Source organism: Oryctolagus cuniculus, chromosome 8 (assembly GCF_964237555.1).
Source record: "Oryctolagus cuniculus chromosome 8, mOryCun1.1, whole genome shotgun sequence".
Lineage (NCBI taxonomy): Eukaryota > Metazoa > Chordata > Mammalia > Lagomorpha > Leporidae > Oryctolagus > Oryctolagus cuniculus.
Window position 1 is genome coordinate 110,441,845 of NC_091439.1, and position 20,631 is coordinate 110,462,475.

General features: G+C 41.2%; 1 protein-coding gene and 1 long non-coding RNA gene across 20 annotated transcripts in view; one reads left to right on the forward strand and one right to left on the reverse strand.

Annotated features, from left to right (window-relative positions):
• The window catches only part of FIP1L1 (factor interacting with PAPOLA and CPSF1), a 69,012-nt gene that overhangs the window by 6,455 nt on the left and 41,926 nt on the right, over positions 1–20,631 (reverse strand). For 10 of the 19 annotated variants that reach the window (XM_017337806.3, XM_070048121.1, XM_051835052.2 and 7 more), the window contains 4 exons: positions 8,931–8,957; positions 7,024–7,078; positions 5,487–5,542; positions 1,648–1,861 (listed from right to left, as the gene is read on the reverse strand). In XM_017337806.3, the coding sequence (XP_017193295.1) occupies positions 1,648–1,861; positions 5,487–5,542; positions 7,024–7,078; positions 8,931–8,957 (352 nt within the window). The remainder of the gene's footprint in view (positions 1–1,647; positions 1,862–5,486; positions 5,543–7,023; positions 7,079–8,930; positions 8,958–20,631) is intronic. The other 9 variants (XM_017337807.3, XM_070048122.1, XM_017337805.3 and 6 more) reach the window with 2 other exon arrangements.
• Positions 3,800–20,030, forward strand: LOC138843566 (uncharacterized). The gene is made up of 2 exons (XR_011378473.1): positions 3,800–5,246; positions 19,804–20,030. It is a non-coding gene; the product is annotated as an uncharacterized lncRNA (long non-coding RNA).

Sequence of the window (20,631 nt, forward strand, 5' to 3'; positions counted from 1 at the left end):
AATTTAGATACAGAGAAAAGAATTAAGACAGAGATAGAGCCTACAACCACAGAAGCTGAGGAAAACCTTGGAGTGCCAGTGACCATCAGAAACTATGAGAGAAGACTGGAGTGGGTTCTCTCTCCAAGTCTTTTATCTTTTAAATTTTTTTTTCTACTGGGGGGAAAGAGAGGAGGAGGAGAAGGAAGGAGGCAGGGAGGGAGGTGGGTGGGTGAGAGTAGGAGTGTGGGAGGGAGGGAGGCAGGGAAGGAGAGAGATGAATCTTCCATCTGCAGGTTCACTCCCAAAGTGGCCACAATAGCTGGGGGTAGGCCTGGCGGTAGCCAGGAGGCCCTTCTAGGTCTCCTTTGTGGGTACAGGCGCCCAAGCACGTAGGCAATCTTCCACTGCCTTTTCAGGGGCATTCTCAGGGATTGGAAATGGTGCAGCCGGGTCTCAAACCGGTGCCCACATGGGATGCTGGCACTGCAGACGGTGGGGCGGCTTCACCAGCTGAGCCACAGTTTTGGTCCCCATGAAAGCATTTATAAAAGAATCAACCCCGATGACACTGATGATGAACTTCTATACTCCAGAACTGTGGGAATCCACATCTCTTGTCCTAAGCCCTGGTTTACCAGATTCTATTATAGCAGCCCGAGGAAACTAATATTCCAACAAATCAGGTAAATTTCAACTCTTTCAAAGCAACTGAGCTGTGATAAGATGGACCATTAAAGATAACTTTGATAAATTAAATATGTAATTTTGACAAATCAGGAACTCTAGACATATTCTAATAACTGAACGACAAAGCCATAACAAACTTCTGTCCATTTTTATCCATAGATTGATATGAACATATACAATCAGTGCTTACTTCTATATGTAAAGAAAGAAAGATCATGTAATGGCAAACTCTTGTTTTTTTTCTTACACTAAAAATATTCATTCGCTGTGGCAACATCTGTAGCACCATCACCCCACATGGGTGCCTGGGTTCAAAATCTGGCTGCGCCACTTCCAGCCCATCTCCCTACTAATGTACCTGGGAAGGCAGTGTAGGATGGCCCAGCTCTGGCCGTTTCAGCCATTTGGGGAGTGAACCAGTGGATGGAAGACCTCTCTCTCCCTCTCAAATAAATAAATAAATAAATAAATCTTTTTTCTTTTTTTTTAACAGGCAGAGTTAGACAGTGAGAGACAGAGAGATAGAGAGAAAGGTCTTCCTTTCCGTTGGTTCACCCCCCAAAATGATCACTATGGCAGGCGCACTGTGCCTATCTGAAGCCAGGAGCCAGGTGCTTCCTCCTGGTCTCCCATGGGGTGCAGGGCCCAAGCACTTGGGCCATCCTCCACTGCACTCCCAGACCACAGCAGAGAGCTGGCCTGGAAGAGGAGCAACTGAGACTAGAACCTGGCGCCCATATGGGATGCTGGCGCTGCAGGCAGAGGATTAACCAGTGAGCCACGGCGCTGGCCACAAAAATAAATCTTTTAAAAATAAATAAATAAAAGCTAGAAAAAAAAAAAAAAAAGCCTTTTCCTAAGTACTCTTCTTCAAGCATCCCTCTTCCAAGCAAACTGGAAGTCACTTTTGTACATCAAATATAAGCCCAAAAGTGTGTGTGAGCTACACGTGCAGAAATTCCCGCACAGCCAACAGACCTGTTGAAGACACTCGGCGTGGGACTGTGGTCACGCTCCCGCTCTCTCTCGCGGGTGCGCTCTCTTTCTCGGTCCCGGTCCCGGTCGCGCTCTCTGTCTCTGTCTCTTTCTCTGTCTCGGTCTTTCTCTCTTCTCGCGTAATAGTCCCACTGCTTGCTGGTGTCCACAAGACTAGGCCATGAAGGAGCAGAACCAGGAAGATGGGGAAAAGCAACTAAAGAAGCACAACACAACAAATAAAAACCAAGGTTAGGGCACTTAAAAAACAAAAACAGAAAGCTACCAAAATTGTGTCATTAAGTTCAAACAGAAACTTAATTTATAATGGGAAAGAGAACTGTCATATGGCAAACACCCACAGCACTGGAGGAAGATCCAGCAACCCTCTTGAAGCCCTAACATACAAAGCCCCTCACTTTGCAAGGTGAGCAGGAACCAGATTGAGACTGACCACAAACTTCCCGGAACCTAAAGTGCAGAGAATACATCGTGAATTCTTCACTGCTGACAGAAAATCATTATCAACATAGAAAGGCACACCCAACAAAGTTGTACTTTAATGAAAACAGACATTTATAAACAAAAAGTAAGCAAAACTTACAACCAACAGACTTCCTCAAAAGAACTTCTATTAGATACACATTGAGAGAAGAAAAATTACTCCAAAAACAAAGATCTAAAATGTACAGGCATGGAACACATAAACCATAATCATACAGGCAAATCTAATAGAAAAGCCTTAGGAGTAAAATTAAAGTAACAAACATAATAGCCAGAAAACAAAGACATGTTCTGAGGTCTCTGTAGTGATGGAGAAGCGGGTTCAGATTTATTTAATAATTTATCATTAAGTATGCATAGTAAATTTCAAGTGTAACCACTGTACAGAAATGTCTAATTTCACAACAATAAAGAAAAAATCACAATTTAAGAAAAATCAATTGAAAAACTCAAGTCAATTTAAAAAGATTTGGAAAGGATGGGGATGGGACACATATTCAAATACCTCAAAAATCTCAATAACAAAAAGGGTCTGAATTCACCAGCTAAGACACAGACAATATTGATTTGTACTTTAAAAAGATTAACTAGGGGCTGGTGCTGTGGCACAGTGGGCTAAGCCTCTGCCTGTGGTGCTGGCATCTCATATGGGCACAGGGTTCATATCCCGAGTGCTCCTCTTCTGACCCAGCTCTCTGCTGGCCTTGAAAGGCAGCAGAAGACGGCCCAAGTGCTTGGGCCCCTGTGCCCATGTAGGAGACCTGCAAGAAGCTTCTGGCTCCTGGCTTTGGATCACTCAGGTTCAGCCATTGTGGCCATCTGGAGAGTGAACCACCAGATCGAAGATCTTTCTCCCTGTCTTTCCCTGTGTCTGTTAATTCTACCTCTCAAATAAATAAAATTTTAAAATCATTAAAAAGACTAACTGTATTCTGAATACCAGATATAAAAACACACAGAAAGACTGAAAGGAAAATAAGGAAGGAAAAAAGAAAAAACACCAACAAGAAAAATCCTAACACCCCTCAGGCACCAAGTGAGTGTGGCCATTATTGAAAGAGACTCACAAAAAGAGAAAATATGGACAGAAGATGCACTTTACCCAAAAGAGAACAAATTTAAAATTCCAGGCATCAGCGATCACCTTAATTTTTAGACAGCAAGAACTGATGGAAATATAAGTAGAAAAAAACCTCATGGTCATGGGAGATTAACATACTCTTCTCAATTACTCAAATTAAGCAGACAAAAAGCTGATAGATGGAGTAAGGTATGAGTAACACATTGGTGACAAGGCTGATTAAATGGACATAACATTCAACACTCTCCATAAAATAGAAAGCTGCTTCTTCCAGCACACATGAAGAATTTGTTAACAAAACACAGACATTTTCAAAGGACGAGTGTAAGAGACACCATGTTCTACGACCATCATGCAATTTAAGTTAGAAGTCAAATTTAAAACATTTCAAAATTAAAAACACTCATTTCAAATTAACACATTTCAGGTAAGTCAGGAGTAAAAATAAATCATAATTTAAATAACTAAAAGAATACAAATATATGATGTATCAGAAGTTCTGGGACATAAAAAGAGCTCTTACAGAGGAAAACTCAGTCTTAATCACTACGTTGCGCTAAGCTTCTAATTTAAGAACTTAAGAATGAAAAAAGCGAGAATTGGTTGCTGGAGACTAAAAAAAATAACAATCTTTTGACAAAATTAAGAAAAAAGAGAGCACATAAATGATACTAGAACCAAAAAGGGCCACAATTAGACACTGCAGAAGCTAAATGAGAGAACATTATACACTTTATATCAATGCACTTAAAAGCTTACCCGAAATGGATTACTTCCAAAAATAAAAATTTACCAGAAAGTATTCAAGAGAAAAGGAAGCATTAATAGATTAACAGAGACATTAATAAGTAATTTAAAATCTCATAAGGCCAAAATGGAGGAATCTGGAAAACATCATGCTGAGTGAAATAGGCCAGTCCCAAAGGGACAAATATCATATCTTCTCCCTGATCAGTGACAACTAACCGAGCACCAAAAAGGAAACCTGTTGAAGTGAAATGGACACTGTGAGAAACAGTGACTTGATCAGCCCTTGTCCTGACTGTTGATGAACAACTTAATACTTTATCCCTTTTAATATTTTTTTTGTTCTACTGAATACTATTGGTTGAACTCTGTAATTAACACAATTATTCTTAGGTGTTTAAATTTAATTGAAAAGTGATCCCTGTTAAATATAAGAGTGGGAATAAGAGAGGGAGGAGATGTACAATTTGGGACATGCTCAGTCAGACTTGCCCCAAACGGTAGAGCTAGAAACGTGCCAGGGGATTCCAATTCAATCCCATCAAGGTGGCATGTACCAATGCCATCTCACTAGTCCAAGTGATCAGTTTCAGTTCACAACTGATTATAATGATAGGATTAAGAGTCAAAGGGATCACATAAACAAGACTAGTGTCTGCTAATACTAACTGATAGAATAAAAAGGAGAGAACAATCCAACCTGGGAAGCTGGATACACAGCAGACTCATAGAATGGCAGATGTCCTAAACAGCACTCTGGCCTCAGAATCAGCCGTTAAGGCATTCAGATCTGGCTGAAGAGCCCATGAGAGTATTTTAGGCATGGAAAGCCAAGACACTTGGGCAAAAAAAAAAAAAAATCCTAAATGAAAGATCTCTGTGAGTGAGATCCCAGTGGAAAGAATGGGCCATCAAAGAAGGAGGAAGGGAGGAAAGAACTTCCACCTTGACTATGACCTTGTCTAAATAAGATCAGAGTTGGCGAACTCAAAAGGCTTCCACAGCCTTGGCAACTCATGACAAGAGCCTAGGGTGATTACTGATGTCATAAACAAGAGTGTCGAATTGTTAAGTCAACAACAGGAGTCACTGTGCACTTACTCCCCATGTAGGATCTCTGTCCTTAATGTGTTGTACAATGTGAGATTAAATCAGCAAGGGTGAAAAATGGGCCTGGGGTGGATGCCACCAGCCAAGAATCAGAAAGATATGGATAATGAAGACTTAGACAGCCTGCTGACAGACCCTAACTCCTTCAGGAAAAATCAAGGTACAAACATCCCTATTATGTCACCATTTATTCATTTTTAAAAGAACATTTGGTAAGTAATGACAATTACTCCATTAAGCAACCTGGCAGATACATAAACCCAAGTTATTACTAAACTTAGTATTTTTAGATTTCTCTGTAAGATGTTACTTTAAACCATGGAAACAGATTTCTATCACCATAAAAATATGTGAGCACTTTACTAATTCAAACTGAATCTCAGTAACTACTACCACTTACCATTGCCATATGGGAATGCCCGTGCAGAACGACTATCATAACCAGAGGAATGCCCACTGTTGAAGAGACAAAGTGTATTTTCACATATATTGCAAGAAATTCTAAATTTTAATAGTTTGGTGCAAATGGGAAAGTATCAGGGCAAAATTAAAACTTTTATTCAGCCACCATTTCATTAACCAATTCTGCAATTTTATTTTTGCACACTCAAACATACGTTTTTAACCTGAAAAACACTAACCCTAATATCTAAGTTATAAAGAAAATGTAAATTTGCAATATTACTTAACAGAACCACAATCAATTCAGTCTGACTCACAAGGGAACTCACAAATTCAGTCTAACAGATTATTTGAGAGTAAAATGTAGTACTAAAAACTTTCCTCTTAGTGAAGTCAGTCAATCTGCCTGGCTATCAGGGTTAACAACACTTTCTAGCATTTCGCGCAGAGCCAAGCGTGTGTGTGACAGACGTCAGAAACTAAGTCACCGAGTTTACCGTTCCTCTAAGATCAGAGGCACGGTGGATCCTGCTGGTGTTCTCACTGTTTGCCAAACAGGGTGACAGGTCTCACTGGTAGATGACATCCGTCTGCCAAGAAGCGGGCTGGTGCTTTCCCTTCACCAGCTGTCTGGATCTTCACAACTCTATCAACCCTCTCTGGCAGAGGAAACGGAGTCCCCCCAGCAACACTGTGTGTTGTGACGCCTGCCTCCTACTGCTGGCCACAAGGCGCTCACAAGCACAGCACCAGGTCCCCGGGGTGGGGGGACTCAGCCCTTCTCTGTGGAAGTGCAGACACGGCAGGATGCAGTGAACAGGCAGCCTTTCTTTGTTACCAGGGACTGATAACAGTTATCCGAACCAAGACAGGCATTGTTCATGACTGCCACAAACTTACGTTTCTATTTCTCACAAAACTGACTGCAGCCAGGGTTGATTTGCTTTTGTTTTTTTAATAATCTAAGGGTTTCTTTAATCAATGTGTCATAAATCAAAGATACTATTTAAAAATATTATGACTTAGTTTTCTTTGTCCAGTTTTGATATCAGGCCATATGTGCAACATCTTGTATTAAAGTAATTAACGCCAGTGCTGTGGCACAGCGGGTTGGGGCCCTGGCCTGAAGTGCCGGCATCCCATATGGGCACCGGTTCTAGTCTCGGCTGCCCCTCTTCTGGTCTGGCTCTCTGCTATGGCCTGGGATAGCAGTGGAGGATGGGCCAGGTCCTTGGGCTCCTGTACCCACGCTGGAGACCCAGAAGAGGCTCCAGGCTCCTGGCTTTGGATCTGCGCAGCTCTGGCTGTTGTAGCCATCTGGGGAGTGAACCAGTGGATGGATCTCTCTTTCTGTCTCTACCTCTCTAACTCTTTCAAATAAATAAAATAAATCTTAAAAAAAAAAGTAATTAACAGATCTGGATTTATGAATTAAAAGTTCTAGGATTCTAAAATTAAATCTTTAAAAGCATTACTTTATGCACATGATTCTTCTGTCAGATGGTTATCAACCACCAAAACAGAACAGGATTTACCTTTCTATCGTTGGGATAAGAGATGGCGGAGGAGCGCCTGGTGGTGGAGGAAAACCTGAAACATTCAACCGTAAGACAAAAGAAGTTAACAGAACTTCTATTTAATGAAAAGTGTGAAACAAGCAGTTGCGTAACGCTAAATCTCTCAGGGACATAACCGTGCTTCCCTATGTTAAAATCGACAGAAAAAAAAATGGAACTTAAACTTATTAACAGATTGTTGGAGCAATGCAACTTAAAATGAACAGTCTGCTCTAATGACACAGGACACAAAGGAGTCAGGACACCTGGTCTTATTTTCAGCACCACACACAGCCCATTGTGAGTATCAGAAAGCTAATTTCAATGCCTTACCTTTTCCATATAAAAACAGTAGTAGCGTTGCCACCAGATATGTTATACATGAAATATTTTAGAAGAAAAGCAAATAAAATAATGTTTACCTCTTTCAAAAAGTTTTTGAGCTTTAGATACATAGAAATTTCTTTAATATGTATAATTATAAATAAAATCTTACCAGTAAGTACATAAACACTCAATATCCACCATAAAATGTTTCAAATAGCACAACCTTAACAAATTATTTTACAAAGAAAGGCACATAATGCAGTTTGTGGGTTAGAGGAAAGAAAACAATTTGCACCTTGATATAATGAGGTCTGCATTCTCACTCACTCACCAGACCTAAATGAAATACCATAGAATAAAATGGCTACGAGGGACCTTAACTCTTAACCTAGTCTACACTTGCAAATTCAGATAGGCAATAAAGAGCCCAAAAAAGACTTTAAAGATTCCACAACCTGTACCAATTCCTTTCCTTCCACGCTTTAACAATTCTCATTACCACTACGAGTCTTGACACTGTCCTAACGGTAAGAAGTGTCGTGGTCCTGCTCTCCACCTTCTCCATGTCTGGAACACTTCTACTAAACCTCCTTCTACACATCCCATATGAAAAGACATCTCAGCTCCTGAACCCTTCTCAAAGGTCCATTTAAATCCACTGTTAGCCTTGCTACAAACTATTTAAGTTTACCATGCCCTTCACTATATTGTTTTAGGAGCTCTGACTCTCTCAGTAAACATCATAGACATGTGTGTTCAGCAATTACTACATGACTCCTGAAGTCCACACTGCTTTTCAGACTAAAGAGACGTGCCAATGATTCCTGTGACTTTTCCTGATAAGTCTTTTTCAGACCTTTCACACAGTGACTCTCTACCGCAGCTAAAAATGCCTCCTCTCCACTGCTATCTGAACTATGCTATCTCTGTGTATCACCACACTTCCAAGCATTCTCTTCATAGCTTTTTTTAACACTAACTCAGTAAACAAACTTGCCTACTAGAAAAAGAAAAAACTGATAAAAATGTAAAAACAACACTGGTCCACCTATGAACTCCTACTGACCCTGCACTTACAATAATGAGCAATGATGACAAAGCTAAGAGCAGCCAGCTGTCAATTTACCTAACTGCTGTGTGCTTTGGAACTTACTTCCTCATGATACTGAGTTATGCCAGTAGGTTAAAAAAAAATCAGAAACCACGGTAAAGTCAAGATAAATGACCTTTCTCTTGTAGTACTTAATCATAAAAAATTCACTGGTCTCAAAAAATATTTTGATAAAAATTGATTATCTTCCTTAAACTGTTTTCCTCACAAATTGATATGGTAAGAATCTAAAAAGAAGATCTATTTCAACATAAATGGGTAAGACAGATATAAGACAAATTAAGTATCTTAATCAGAAGTAGAATGAAGCAAAGGCAGAGCTGAAAATAGGACCCTGGAATCACAGCCTATTCACGTTCTAAGCGCATCAACACTGCCCTCCTGTAACTGTGAGCTTGAAATTTCATGTTTATTAACAACGATGGAGAAAACATGAAAAAAGTTTTACCTGGAGGTGGTACAGTTATTGGAATACCTAAAAAACAAGTGATGAAATTTAATATAGTAATTGGATTTCAGAACCTGTTATGTATTTATGCCATCACCAAAACAAATTTTCACATAAAACCCCTTGCCTCACCATCCTGGCTTAGTCACTCATGGCAAGCATTCTAGTTTATTGCAGAGGACCAACAATTCGAGGATAACATCCAACTCCCCTGATGAAACCCAGGCTAGGAACTTGTTACAATCACAAATGAAGTTAGACATCAGTTAAGAAGCACACTTGTGCACACACAAATATCCAAAATCCAAGAAAATAATGCTAACTGCATTTGATAATCAATTTCTGATCATTTTACTTTTACAGGGAAACTAATCTGTGGGCACCAATACTGCCGGTGGTGCAAGATAACACTGAAGACTGGCTAGCATTCACCTCTGCCAGGCCCAGTGTACCGCGGGCACTCAAGCGTTGATTCAGACCATGTCAGCAGGAGTGGGGGAAAGTTAGCATTTCCCTTGATCCGAGAAAGGGGCTGAGCTCCTTTATATACATACACACCCCCAGGACACACTGATAATGAAGGTCGACGATTTCCTTCTTTGGGTGCCAGCCAACACTAATTCGAGTAACTCAGGAATTATTTGTGTACATTATAAACTTTAAGAAATAAACTATGCACAGTCTCAATTTACACTGGCCAAATATATGCCCTTCACTCTAATAGAAAATTTACTAAATCTTAAAATTGAGGATTTTAAATTTAAGAAATATTTAAAATGCAATTTATGTGGCATGCAAATTCTATTTGCAGTTGAAGAAAAATGACATTTCTAAGTACAAAAAAAAAGATAAAAATCTAAAACAACTTTTTCATGAAAAGATTTATGCCATAAATAACTTCAACACAGAATGGCTTACCAAATTCTGTCTTAAGAACTGCATCAAAATTAGCTCAACCAAGGAAAAGATAATTCATTAACTAAACGCATGCACAAAAATGAAAACAGAATCACTTTCAAATGTTTTCGTATCCGCTGAAATGTGCTAATAATTTATTTCAAAATGTTCTGACATGCAGTTTTTACCAGAATAAGAGATTTATTTAAAAAAAAAAAGTCTCAAGGCAACAAATAGCCTTCAAATAGACTGAACTACCTTAACAACCCATGCAATAAAATTATAATTTATGCTAAACACACAAAGTCAACAAAACGAGAAGATATATAAAAGCAGCAGCTACCATATATAAAAGCAGCAGCTACCATGTTTCAAGTCATCAGGCTCCTCAAGTGCACAACACTGACCCACAAGTCAACGACAGTTCTCATCTAACCCGGGTTACTCTGCTGCTTCTCCAGTTACTAGACTAAAAGAATCCAGCAAACAATTCAAGCTAGCAGAGCCCCACACACCAAACTAAACAGAAATTCAAGGAAGGTTGAGATTTAAATGTTGTTAATACACATGATTACCTTTTTTCCTTAAAAAATAGTTTTTTTGGAATAATACAGAACTTCACTATCTGATCTGTTTTCACATTTCAATACAAGACTTTCTTTATACAAGATAAAGGACGAAAGTAAAATCAGTCACCCAGTATGTGAAACTATAATCCTGATAACTTTACCTAAACCAATATATGAACAGCTCTCCCCCTTCAGCCAGTGCATACTACAGAGCTTACAAACACGATTCATGCAAACACATTACAAACAGCCCCTTCAAAAACTTAGTCCTCAAAAACATGTAAGTTATGACACTTCTGCAAAACATAAAGTGACATTTGACCAATTACGTATGTCATGAATACAGTGGAAATTAAAGTCTGCTTTTAATCTTGCTACATAGTATCAAAGGATGTGTTAACAACATCTGGAATTAAGAACACAAAGAAATATCAGCTATTTATGCAGTTACCATTTTAACTGGTATCTAACATTGGAACCCAGCCCGTCCCCAACTCTGGGTGAGTCCTCTACTTCATCTATCTCAGCATGAATCTCTGTTGGTGAAAGTTCACTGAAATGAAACTATAAAGCATATGAAACATTATACAACCAATTCTTGACTAATATCAAGTGCACTTTCAAACCACAACTAAAAAAGTTTAATAAGTAAGTAACTATGAAGTCAACTATTCAGTATTGAAGTCACTTTGTTAGGAAGCAGAAATAATGTAAGGGAAAAGAACATTCACTTCAACCCACGTCCTCTTCCTGCCAGCACCCCCAGGGAAGCACACAGACGCGCCGAGCCCGGCCCTCGGATGGGAGACCTGCAAGGCGAGGACTCTGCCTCCACTCCATTCCTTGTCTGCAAAACAAGCAGGAAGAAAAATGCTTCTTTTCCTGGAGAGCCCTACATAACAGCAGTACACGGACCTCTCCAGTAGTGGTCAAAAGCTTTTGGGAAAAGTACTTCAATTCTAATAGACCCAATAAATGGGTGCACTGAGACCTGAGGACGCGTCATCACGTCCTGGAGCGTCTGCTAAACAGACTGCTGGACTCTTCCTCTAGAACTCCTGATTCTGAGGCCAGGGTGGGGCCAGAAAAGGTGTATTCCCAAGAATTCCCCAGGAGATGATCATGTTGCTGGCTCAGGACCAGAATTTGAGAATCCCTGAATTGGATTCTAAACTTCCCTCGTTATCTTACTGAAAAACTCAATCCTTAATGCAGATAAAATGAATCCCATTCCAAACTTCCATGAAATAAGCCAAGGTGTCCGCGTGTGACACTTGAGTAACGCTTGCACTAACTGGCATTCTCGAAAGAAAGAAGAGGATTTAACTTTTCCAGCACCTAGCACGTCCTCTCCCGTGCAGAGGGAGGTGGGGAGGACGTGAAGCCCCCTTGAAGGCCAAGGGGACTGAGGCACAGAAACAGAGGACCCATTCCTGTCAAACCTCACATTAAAGAGAGCTCACCTGTATGACAAAACTCCACGTGATGGGCTCTGCAGTCGAAAAACAAACCGGATGAAGATTTCTGTATACCCATCCTGAATGTATCCCAACATCATTTTGTGTCACTCATGCAAAGAGAAGTTATGGGATGGGCAGCTGCTGCTAGGGCTCTTTTTCTCTACCCACCCACCTGGCACTGATGTCCTCCCTTGAGGCAGGGCTGGACATCAGGATTTGCGTATCTAATATATTATATACAGGCAAATCAGAGGCTCTCATTTCCACGCTGGGCACACTGCCCCCCCCTCCCCCAGCTTGAATGCCTGGACGGAGGAAGCCTCTCTGCTGGGGGACTATGGTCAGAGAGAAATGACACCCTCCCGGGCCAACAACTGTCTCCTGTTCACAAAGGGATGACTGCACTTGGGCACAGATCTACCCACAATTAAGGTCTCAGAGATGGCTCTGAGGGCTGAGGCCCAACTAATTCGTTCCCAGATTCCTGACCCTGATCACCGTCTGCTGTGTGTAAGCCACCACATTCTGGAATCATTCGGTCTGCAGCAATAGAAAACCAAGACACATGACAACAACCTCTCCTTTCCCCACTACATGCAAAGGAACTCTGCTGCCTACTTCTCACTAGTAAATCCCAAATCCCATAAGCACTCCTGTGTGGAATTCACAAGGTTACACTCCTTAAGTCTCAATTTCTACTTGAAATCTATCAAGTTCATTAAATCGGGTTTTGCTCAAAGAAACCGACTACCACCTTAAACAGAGACACAAAGACACACAAACACACACACACACAAAATGCAGACTATGGTAAATAGAACCATCTCTCTTAATAATTACAATAATCACGAAGCGCAAAACAGTACTCAAGTAATTTTAAAGAAAAAAACTGAGTTGAAAAGTGATATGGTCATAAAACCTAACAGCAACCAAATAAGTTACCAACATTCTTCCATCTAACATGCATAAGAAGGGTGAACATGGGCGTGGGCCAGGGGACAGCAAGGCACAACAAGCTAAGCCCCCGCGTGGGGCACTCTCACCCTGTGTCAGAATGACGGTCTGAGTCTCAGCTTCCCTGTGCTTCCAATCAGCTTCCTGCCACACGCACTCTGGGAGGTCGCCACAACGGCTCAAATAACTGGGTTTCTGCCACGCGTGTGGGAGAAATGGATTGAGTCACACTCCCAGCTTCAGACTAGTCTTGCCCCAGTGCTTGGGAGCACTTGGGTTAAGAACCAGCAGATGGAAAATCCTTTTTGCCTTGCCAATAAATAAAATAACAAAATAATAACTTACCTATAAAAGATACGTCACAAAGTTCACTGAAAAATCTAATTAAAAGACTAGTTTGGTACAAAACAATTTTGAAAACCATTCACAATTTTTAACAAAACATATTTTCTATGAACATTTTGAAGTCCTCTTATAGTATGTCTTTATTAAGATCTCTTCATCTGGGCTGACGCTGTGGCTTGATAGGCTTGGCCTCCACCTGTGGTGCTGGCATCCCATATGGGCACCAGTTTGTGTCCCAGCTGCTCCTCTTCCTATTCAGCTCTCTGCTTATGGCCTGGGAAAGCAGTGGAAGATGACCTTTCTCTGTCTCTCCCTCTCTGTCTGTAAATCTCTTTCTCAAACAAATAAAATCTTAAAAAACAACAAAAAAAGACCTCAATTCTCCAATTTATAACATCTAGAGCCTATGGAAAATAAACTTTATCTTAGAATTAATGCATCTTTTATAGAAACATCAATATTTTGGTAGAGAGCCTGTAAAGGAGTAGATCTCTACCAGCTCACCTATAATCAGAAAATGACTGGAAGGTTAGTACAAACAAAAGACAGATATTATAGTTAGAAAATGTGTCAATGGCATATACCGAAGGAAAAAAAGACATTCAAAAAAACCAACATCTTAAAGGAACTATCATTCTCTATTAAATTTACAGACACTGAGCATCATTCTTTATGAGTTTACTGAAAACAAACTTCAAGAAATCCCCTTTCTGGGGCCGGTGCAGTGGTGTAGTGGGTAAAGCCACTGCCTGCGGTGCTGGCAACCCATATGGGTGCCAGTTCCAGTCCCGGCTGCTCCACTTCCCATCCAGCTCTCTGCTATGTCCTGGGAGGACAGTGGAGGATGGCCCGGGTCCTTGGGCCCTTGCACCCACGTGGGGGATCTGGAATAAGCTCCTGGCTTCGGATTGGCCCAGCTCCCAGAGGATGGAGGACCTCTCTCTCTCTCTTTCCTTCTTCTCCTTCTCTCTCTGTGTAACTCTGACTTTCAAGTAAAAAGAATAAGAAATTCCTTTTCAAAGGTACTTCTGGATAATATGTACATTTTTGGCAAAGGGTTATCAGATAATATGAAGAACTCTGTTGGGTGAGACCAAAAATCTACAGCAACCTAAAATTAGCGTAATAAAAATTCTGCTCACCAAATAGCTTCTCAATTAAATGGACCAACTGGTACTTCCTGCAGGATGCTAATGATATTCACGGAATCCAGGCCAAGCTTCTGCCAAGCGGCAGTTCCCAGGAATGCTTGGGAGCCCCAGGACCCTTGAACAGAACTTGCAGGTCAAAACCACTTTCACAAAAATCCAAGATGTATTTGCCTCCTTCACGCGTATTCTCTTATAAACAAACGTACGACGGAATTTTCTAGAGGCTCTATGACTGTGACTTCACCACAGATTCAATGCAAAAACAAACAGGAAAAGGCAGCTTTTACTAATAAGCCACAAAGTAGACAAGGCCATCTGTTCTAACAAGTGCAGTCATGTTTTAAGTTTAAAGAAGCCTGTGACCAAAAGGTTTGAGGACCACTGTGCTGAATGCCCACGCTGTTAGAGAACAACCCAAGGGGAACACAAGCCTCATAGAACAAGCACACACACACGAGCTGCCCTGTGGATCACTCCAGATCAAGGTTAAGGAACAAACGAGGCGTCTAGATTCATACAAGCAGTGCTCTTAGGATGACTAATCTAGTGACCCACACGACAACAGTCCTTCAGGAAGGAACAAGCTTCCTTCTAAGACGTAACTTCTATATCTGATATCCAGACAACCAGCTAAACCTGACATCCACCTTTGAAAGCAGGGACGCCTTCTTGTGGTGCTGAGCAGTTGGGCCACATCTCAAAAGAGCAAAGAACTTTTCTTCAATTTAGATGAATTCTACCATGGGACTCGATTTAGATTATTTCTAAGACTCAAAAAGCAACAGCCACATCAGTTTTAATATTACTGCCTCTATCTTCAATAAACTCCACTTTAATAAAGACAAAATAATGACAGCATTAAATTAAGTTCACATTTAAGAAAAGTCTACCATATGTAGAGTTCACAATCACTAGTTTTTTTAAAAATACAAAATAAGCCAGACATAGATAGACAAACATATGATTCCTCTTATATGAGGTATATGAATAAGCAAATCTAGAAAGTAGAACAGAGGTTATCAGGGTCTGTGGGGGAGGAGAAGGCAGTTATTATTTAATGGGTATAGAGTTTTGTTGGGGATGGTGAGAAAGTTTTAGATACAGAGATCACAGTGATAATAAACACACTGTCATTGTAATTGCAGTTACTAACACAGAGAACAAAAAGTGTGATTGTTTTATAATAAATAAGCAAATGCAACATCACATAACCTAGAACAATTTTTTTACAATTCTTACAATTTTTCTTCCAATAAATGAGTATTTCAAAACTGGCTTATTCAGTTAGACGGAGACTTGTTATAAAAATCAGGCAAACAGCTGTGAAACTGTGTTAACTAGATATCTTAAGATATACGATTCCCAGGACCGGCACTGAGATGTTGTGGGTGAAGCTGCTGCCTACATCACTGGCATACCATTTGAGTACCTGTTTGTGTCCCAATCGAGCTCCCAGCCAATAAGCCTGGGACAGCAGCAGCAGATGGCCCACGTGCTTGGGTCCCTGCCATCCACATGGGGGACCCGGATGGCAGAGTTCCAGACTCCGGGGTTTGGCCTGGCCCTGCCCCAGCCATGGTGGTCATTCAGGGAACGAACCACATATGGAAGATCTCCTTTCCCTCGCTTTCTTTATAACCCTGCCTTTCAAATAAATCTTTTGTTTTGTTTTGTTTTGTTTTGTTTTAATGTGACAGGTAGAGTTATAGACAGTGAGAGAGAGACAGAGAGAAAGGTCTTCCTTCCATTGGTTCACTCCCCAAATGGCCACTATAGCCGGAGCTACACCGATCCGAAGCCAGAAACCAGGTGCTTCCTCCCGGTCTCCCATGTGGGTGCAGGGGCCCAATCACCTGAGTCATCCTCCACTGCCCGCCCAGGCCACAGCAGAGAGCTGTGGAAGAGGGGCAGCCAGGACTGGAACCCGGCACCCATATGGGATGCTGGCGCCGCATAGGAGGATTAACCAAGTGAGCCATGGCACTGGCCCCATAAATTAATCTTTGAAAAATAAACTAAGTCCTGCTTTTTTCATCTTCCTAAACGCCTCATCCAGAAATACATATCCATGCACTTCCACATCAGAAAAATGCTTTAAAATTAAAAAAGCGTCTAAGACATGCTATTATAGAAAACAAATTTCAGTAATACTGTCTTCCTAATATAGGTTCTGATTTATTTCAATATAGTTAATAAAGAAAATAGAATTTCAAACCTTCAAATTGTCTGAGTTAGAATTCTAGTTCTGCTATTTTCTGGCTGCTGTTTAAACTCCTTAAGCGCCAGTTTCCTCAGCTGCAGAATCAGAATACCACCTGCCCTAGATGTTGTTCTGTAATCAAATGAGCTAACACACGGGCTATTCTTAGAAGAGCACCTTCGAAAGTGGGTTATTTCAACAATCACTCAGAAAACACAAAGCTACAATTGCAATGAAAAAGTTAATACTAGTGAATCTATTTTCTGGCTCAGTGGGAAATGAAAATGACAGATTTTCTGAAAATCATAGAGGATTCTGACTAAGCAGTATCGGTTTTCAAGCTACTGTTGGTACCACTGCAAGGCATTCCATTATATACTGCCGTGTTTCTAGAAGTCTCATCAGTCTCATCAGCAGTCTGCAAACATAACCTTCTCTAGTCTCCACACGAATCCATTACAGCCAAAGATACTCTGTGCTCTCTGTGTCACTAACAACACTTCCTGCATGTCTGCAGAAGTGCAGGGGAGGAAAAGAGGCAGCCCATGTCTCATGCTCTGTCCACTGACAGGAAAAGAGCTGGGTTTGTCGCCTCCCAAATGGTAAGCACTGTTTACTTGAGCAATGAGCTGTGTCTGCAAACCACCATGAAGGGCTGGCCGCAAACTTTATCCTCTGAACCAGGGCATTTCTCACAATGAAAAACAGTAATTATGCTAGGAAAAAAGGTGTAAGAGAGGATTATTCCAGTCAAACTGGATGTATAGCCACCATTTACATGGGTGTTCTCTAAAACATGGGCATACATTACTATATTTTGCCTCATCACAAACTTTATTTTAGCCTTAAAATTTTATACATTAGCAATCTAATGTGAACAAAGCCAGGAGCTTCTTCTGGGTCTCCCATGTGGGTGCAGGGGCCCATGGACTTGGGCCATCTGCTAATGCCTTTCCAAGGCATAGCAGAGAGCTGGATAGAAAGTGGAGCAGCCAGGACTCAAACCGGTGCCCACAGCGGATGCTGGCACTGCAGGCAGTGGTTTTACCAGCTACACCACAGCACCGGCCCCTCTTTCAGTACTTCTTAAAAAACAAAAAGGAGAAACACAATGTTTCCCTAGGAAAGATGGAATACTTTTAAAAGAAATACCTGATAAAGACCGCTGAGTCACAGCTGTCTTTTGTCATCTGCCTGCTGTTCTTCAGGTGAATTAAGTGAGAACAAACTAGGAACACAGTGCAACACATGTGGTTCTGTGGTAAGCTGCAAGCAGGGCCTGCACTGAGCTGACAGGTCTATGTTTAGGCGGTCCCAGTGCTGTTTAGAGTCAGCACTCGTTCTGACGGCGTATACCACTGTCCATCTCAAAGTCATCTCTGCTATGAACACATAAATACATTAACTCAACTAACTTATCTAGGGAATGCCAAATATACACAAGACATCGTGACTTGCATTTTAGGGAAACACAGATGAAAACACACGGCCTATACTCTCCCCAACAGTTTACATTTTAGTAAAAATAAGGAGCAATTCAGATAGCTTCTAGCTATAAATATTTCTTTTAAATATAAATTGATATCCCTCAGCAAATAACCAGTTAGGTATTTCTTCAGCCAGGATTAGAATTCATTTGAATCTGTATTCCTTAAATGCTGACAGGACAACATGGAAAGGTGATCTAAGAATAAACATCAAGGGAAATCTGGATAGGTTTTTAAAATATGGAAAGTATATAGCTGAGAACGAACATGAAACTGACAGAAACAGAAAAATAATCAGCTAATCACATCAGTAACCTAAACATTATTCCAAGATGTGTTACCCTTATAAACAGGTTATATTGCAACAGAATGGAGTAATTTTACCATTTTGAATAAAGCAAGCTTCCAGAGAATGCCACTGCAGCAGCAGCCTACAGAGCTTCTGGATACACTCACACTAGCAAAATATTTTTTTTCATCACTAACTTATACTACCTCTACCCTACTTACTTTAATACACAGCTAGTATCAAACATGCAAACTCTGTCGTTTGGAGACAGATCGCAGCAGGCAGTAAACGAGAGAAGTTTAATTTGTCATTTGGAGCACCATGGCATGGACCCGGAGGAGACTATGCGAAGTACCTAAAGGCAAATTATTACTGTGTGACCTCACTTACATGTAAAATCTAAAAAGGTTGAACTCACATGCAAGAGGCAGAATGGAGGTTAACAGACACTGAGGTGGGGGTGGGCTAAGGAATGGAGTTGTTCAAAGAGAACAAAGCTTCAGGTAGAATTTTAAGAGATCATTGCTCAGAATGATGTCTACAGTTAATAACAATTATATATCACACAATAGATAACAGATGTTTTTACCACCAAAATAAACATTCTAGGTGAGACATGCTAATTAGCTAATTTAATCACTCCTCGTTGTGAGTATATATCCAAGCATTGTACCCCATAAATTGTCAATATATGCAATTATTTGCCCATTTAATTTTTTTTAAAAAAAATCTTAAATGAAAATTCTTTTTTTTTTTTGGACAGGCAGAGTGGACAGTGAGAGAGAGAGACAGAGAGAAAGGTCTTCCTTTGCCGTTGGTTCACCCTCCAATGGCCGCCGCAGCTGGCGCACCGCGCTGATCCGATGGCAGGAGCCAGGTGCTTCTCCTGGTCTCCCATGGGGTGCAGGGCCCAAGCACCTGGGCCATCCTCCACTGCACTCCCGGGCCACAGCAGAGAGCTGGCCTGGAAGAGGGGCAACCGGGACAGAATCCGGCGCCCCAACCGGGACTAGAACCCAGTGTGCCGGTGCCGCAAGGCAGAGGATTAGCCTAGTGAGCCGCGGCACTGGCACTTAAATGAAAATTCTTTCAATTCACCTTTAGAGCCTAGTAAAGGTTAAATAAAATTATACAGCAATTCAGTATGAGGAGGCTTATCAAACATTCATCATTTTTTACTGATTAGCTAAACACATTCAAAGACAGATTCTTTCTACATTTTATAGAACTCTCTTTTAGTGAACAAAGCGCTCATTTAAAACACCCTAGCCTGACAGGAATCACATAACTCCCTTTTGGGTTTTTTTAATCTCAGCATATTAGAAGACCCAAGAATCTTGGGTAAACCCCAGTCTATGCAGGGTTTGTACCCAGTGTAGTTGTTGGAACACAAGATTCACTGGGCGTTAGAGATGGAGTCTTCTGGAAGAAGCACCTCTTCCAGTCTCCCTTCCTCTTTCTGAAATCAGATCATCCCAGGGCCCAGGCGTCTTCCCCAGTATTCTCCCTATCTTTCTGCAGACCGGCGGGGACGGCAGAAGAGACTCAAGCTGAGGGTGAGAGGCAGAGGCGGAGGCGGGCACCCCAGGAAAGGACTACTGAGACCCAGTACCCGGCCCCATCCTCTAACCCCAGCTGGCCCCTGAAACCAGACACTCGCCTACAAAGGAAAAGGGAGGCAACCACAGGCCTGCAGGTACCTACTGCTGCTGGTAGAAAGCAACTCCCCCCCCACACTCCTCTTGTCCTGAGTCACACCAGAGCTGTCATCTTTGACTGCCCACACTCTCACAAGAAGGAACTATCATCTCCATCAATCTTGTCAGTTTCATAAAAGGTAATCAAGGAAGATAAGAGGAATAAAGAAAGAAAGGCCACTGGAAAAGACTAAAAGCATAAATAAAAATGGAATCTGGGGATTTTTTTCTCTTTTACCACTGACTTGATTTTTAATAAATAATCAAATGCTATTAAAATATATACTAAAAAATGTACGTTACTTTTCTATCTCGTTTCAAAGAAGTGAATACCAGGTACCTGGCACCCAATAGCAGTCTCCTAAAAGGAAAACAATATATACAGAAGACAATCAATCTGAAATCCTTATTTCAGTATTCGCATAGGATTCTGCTTTTTAACCTACGCAATTCTAAACGTAGCACTAAGTCGCCACGTGGTGCCACGGAGGACACGTCCTGCAGCAGCTTCAGTCTGGGGATCACTGCCACGCGTTTCTGGGTCACAGTTTTACTATCTGTGCCTTCCCTGTTCAGACGCTGTCGCTCTACTGGGCGGAAACAGCAAGACGTACATGTTTCAGTGCGAATCTATTACAGACAACTGAATAAA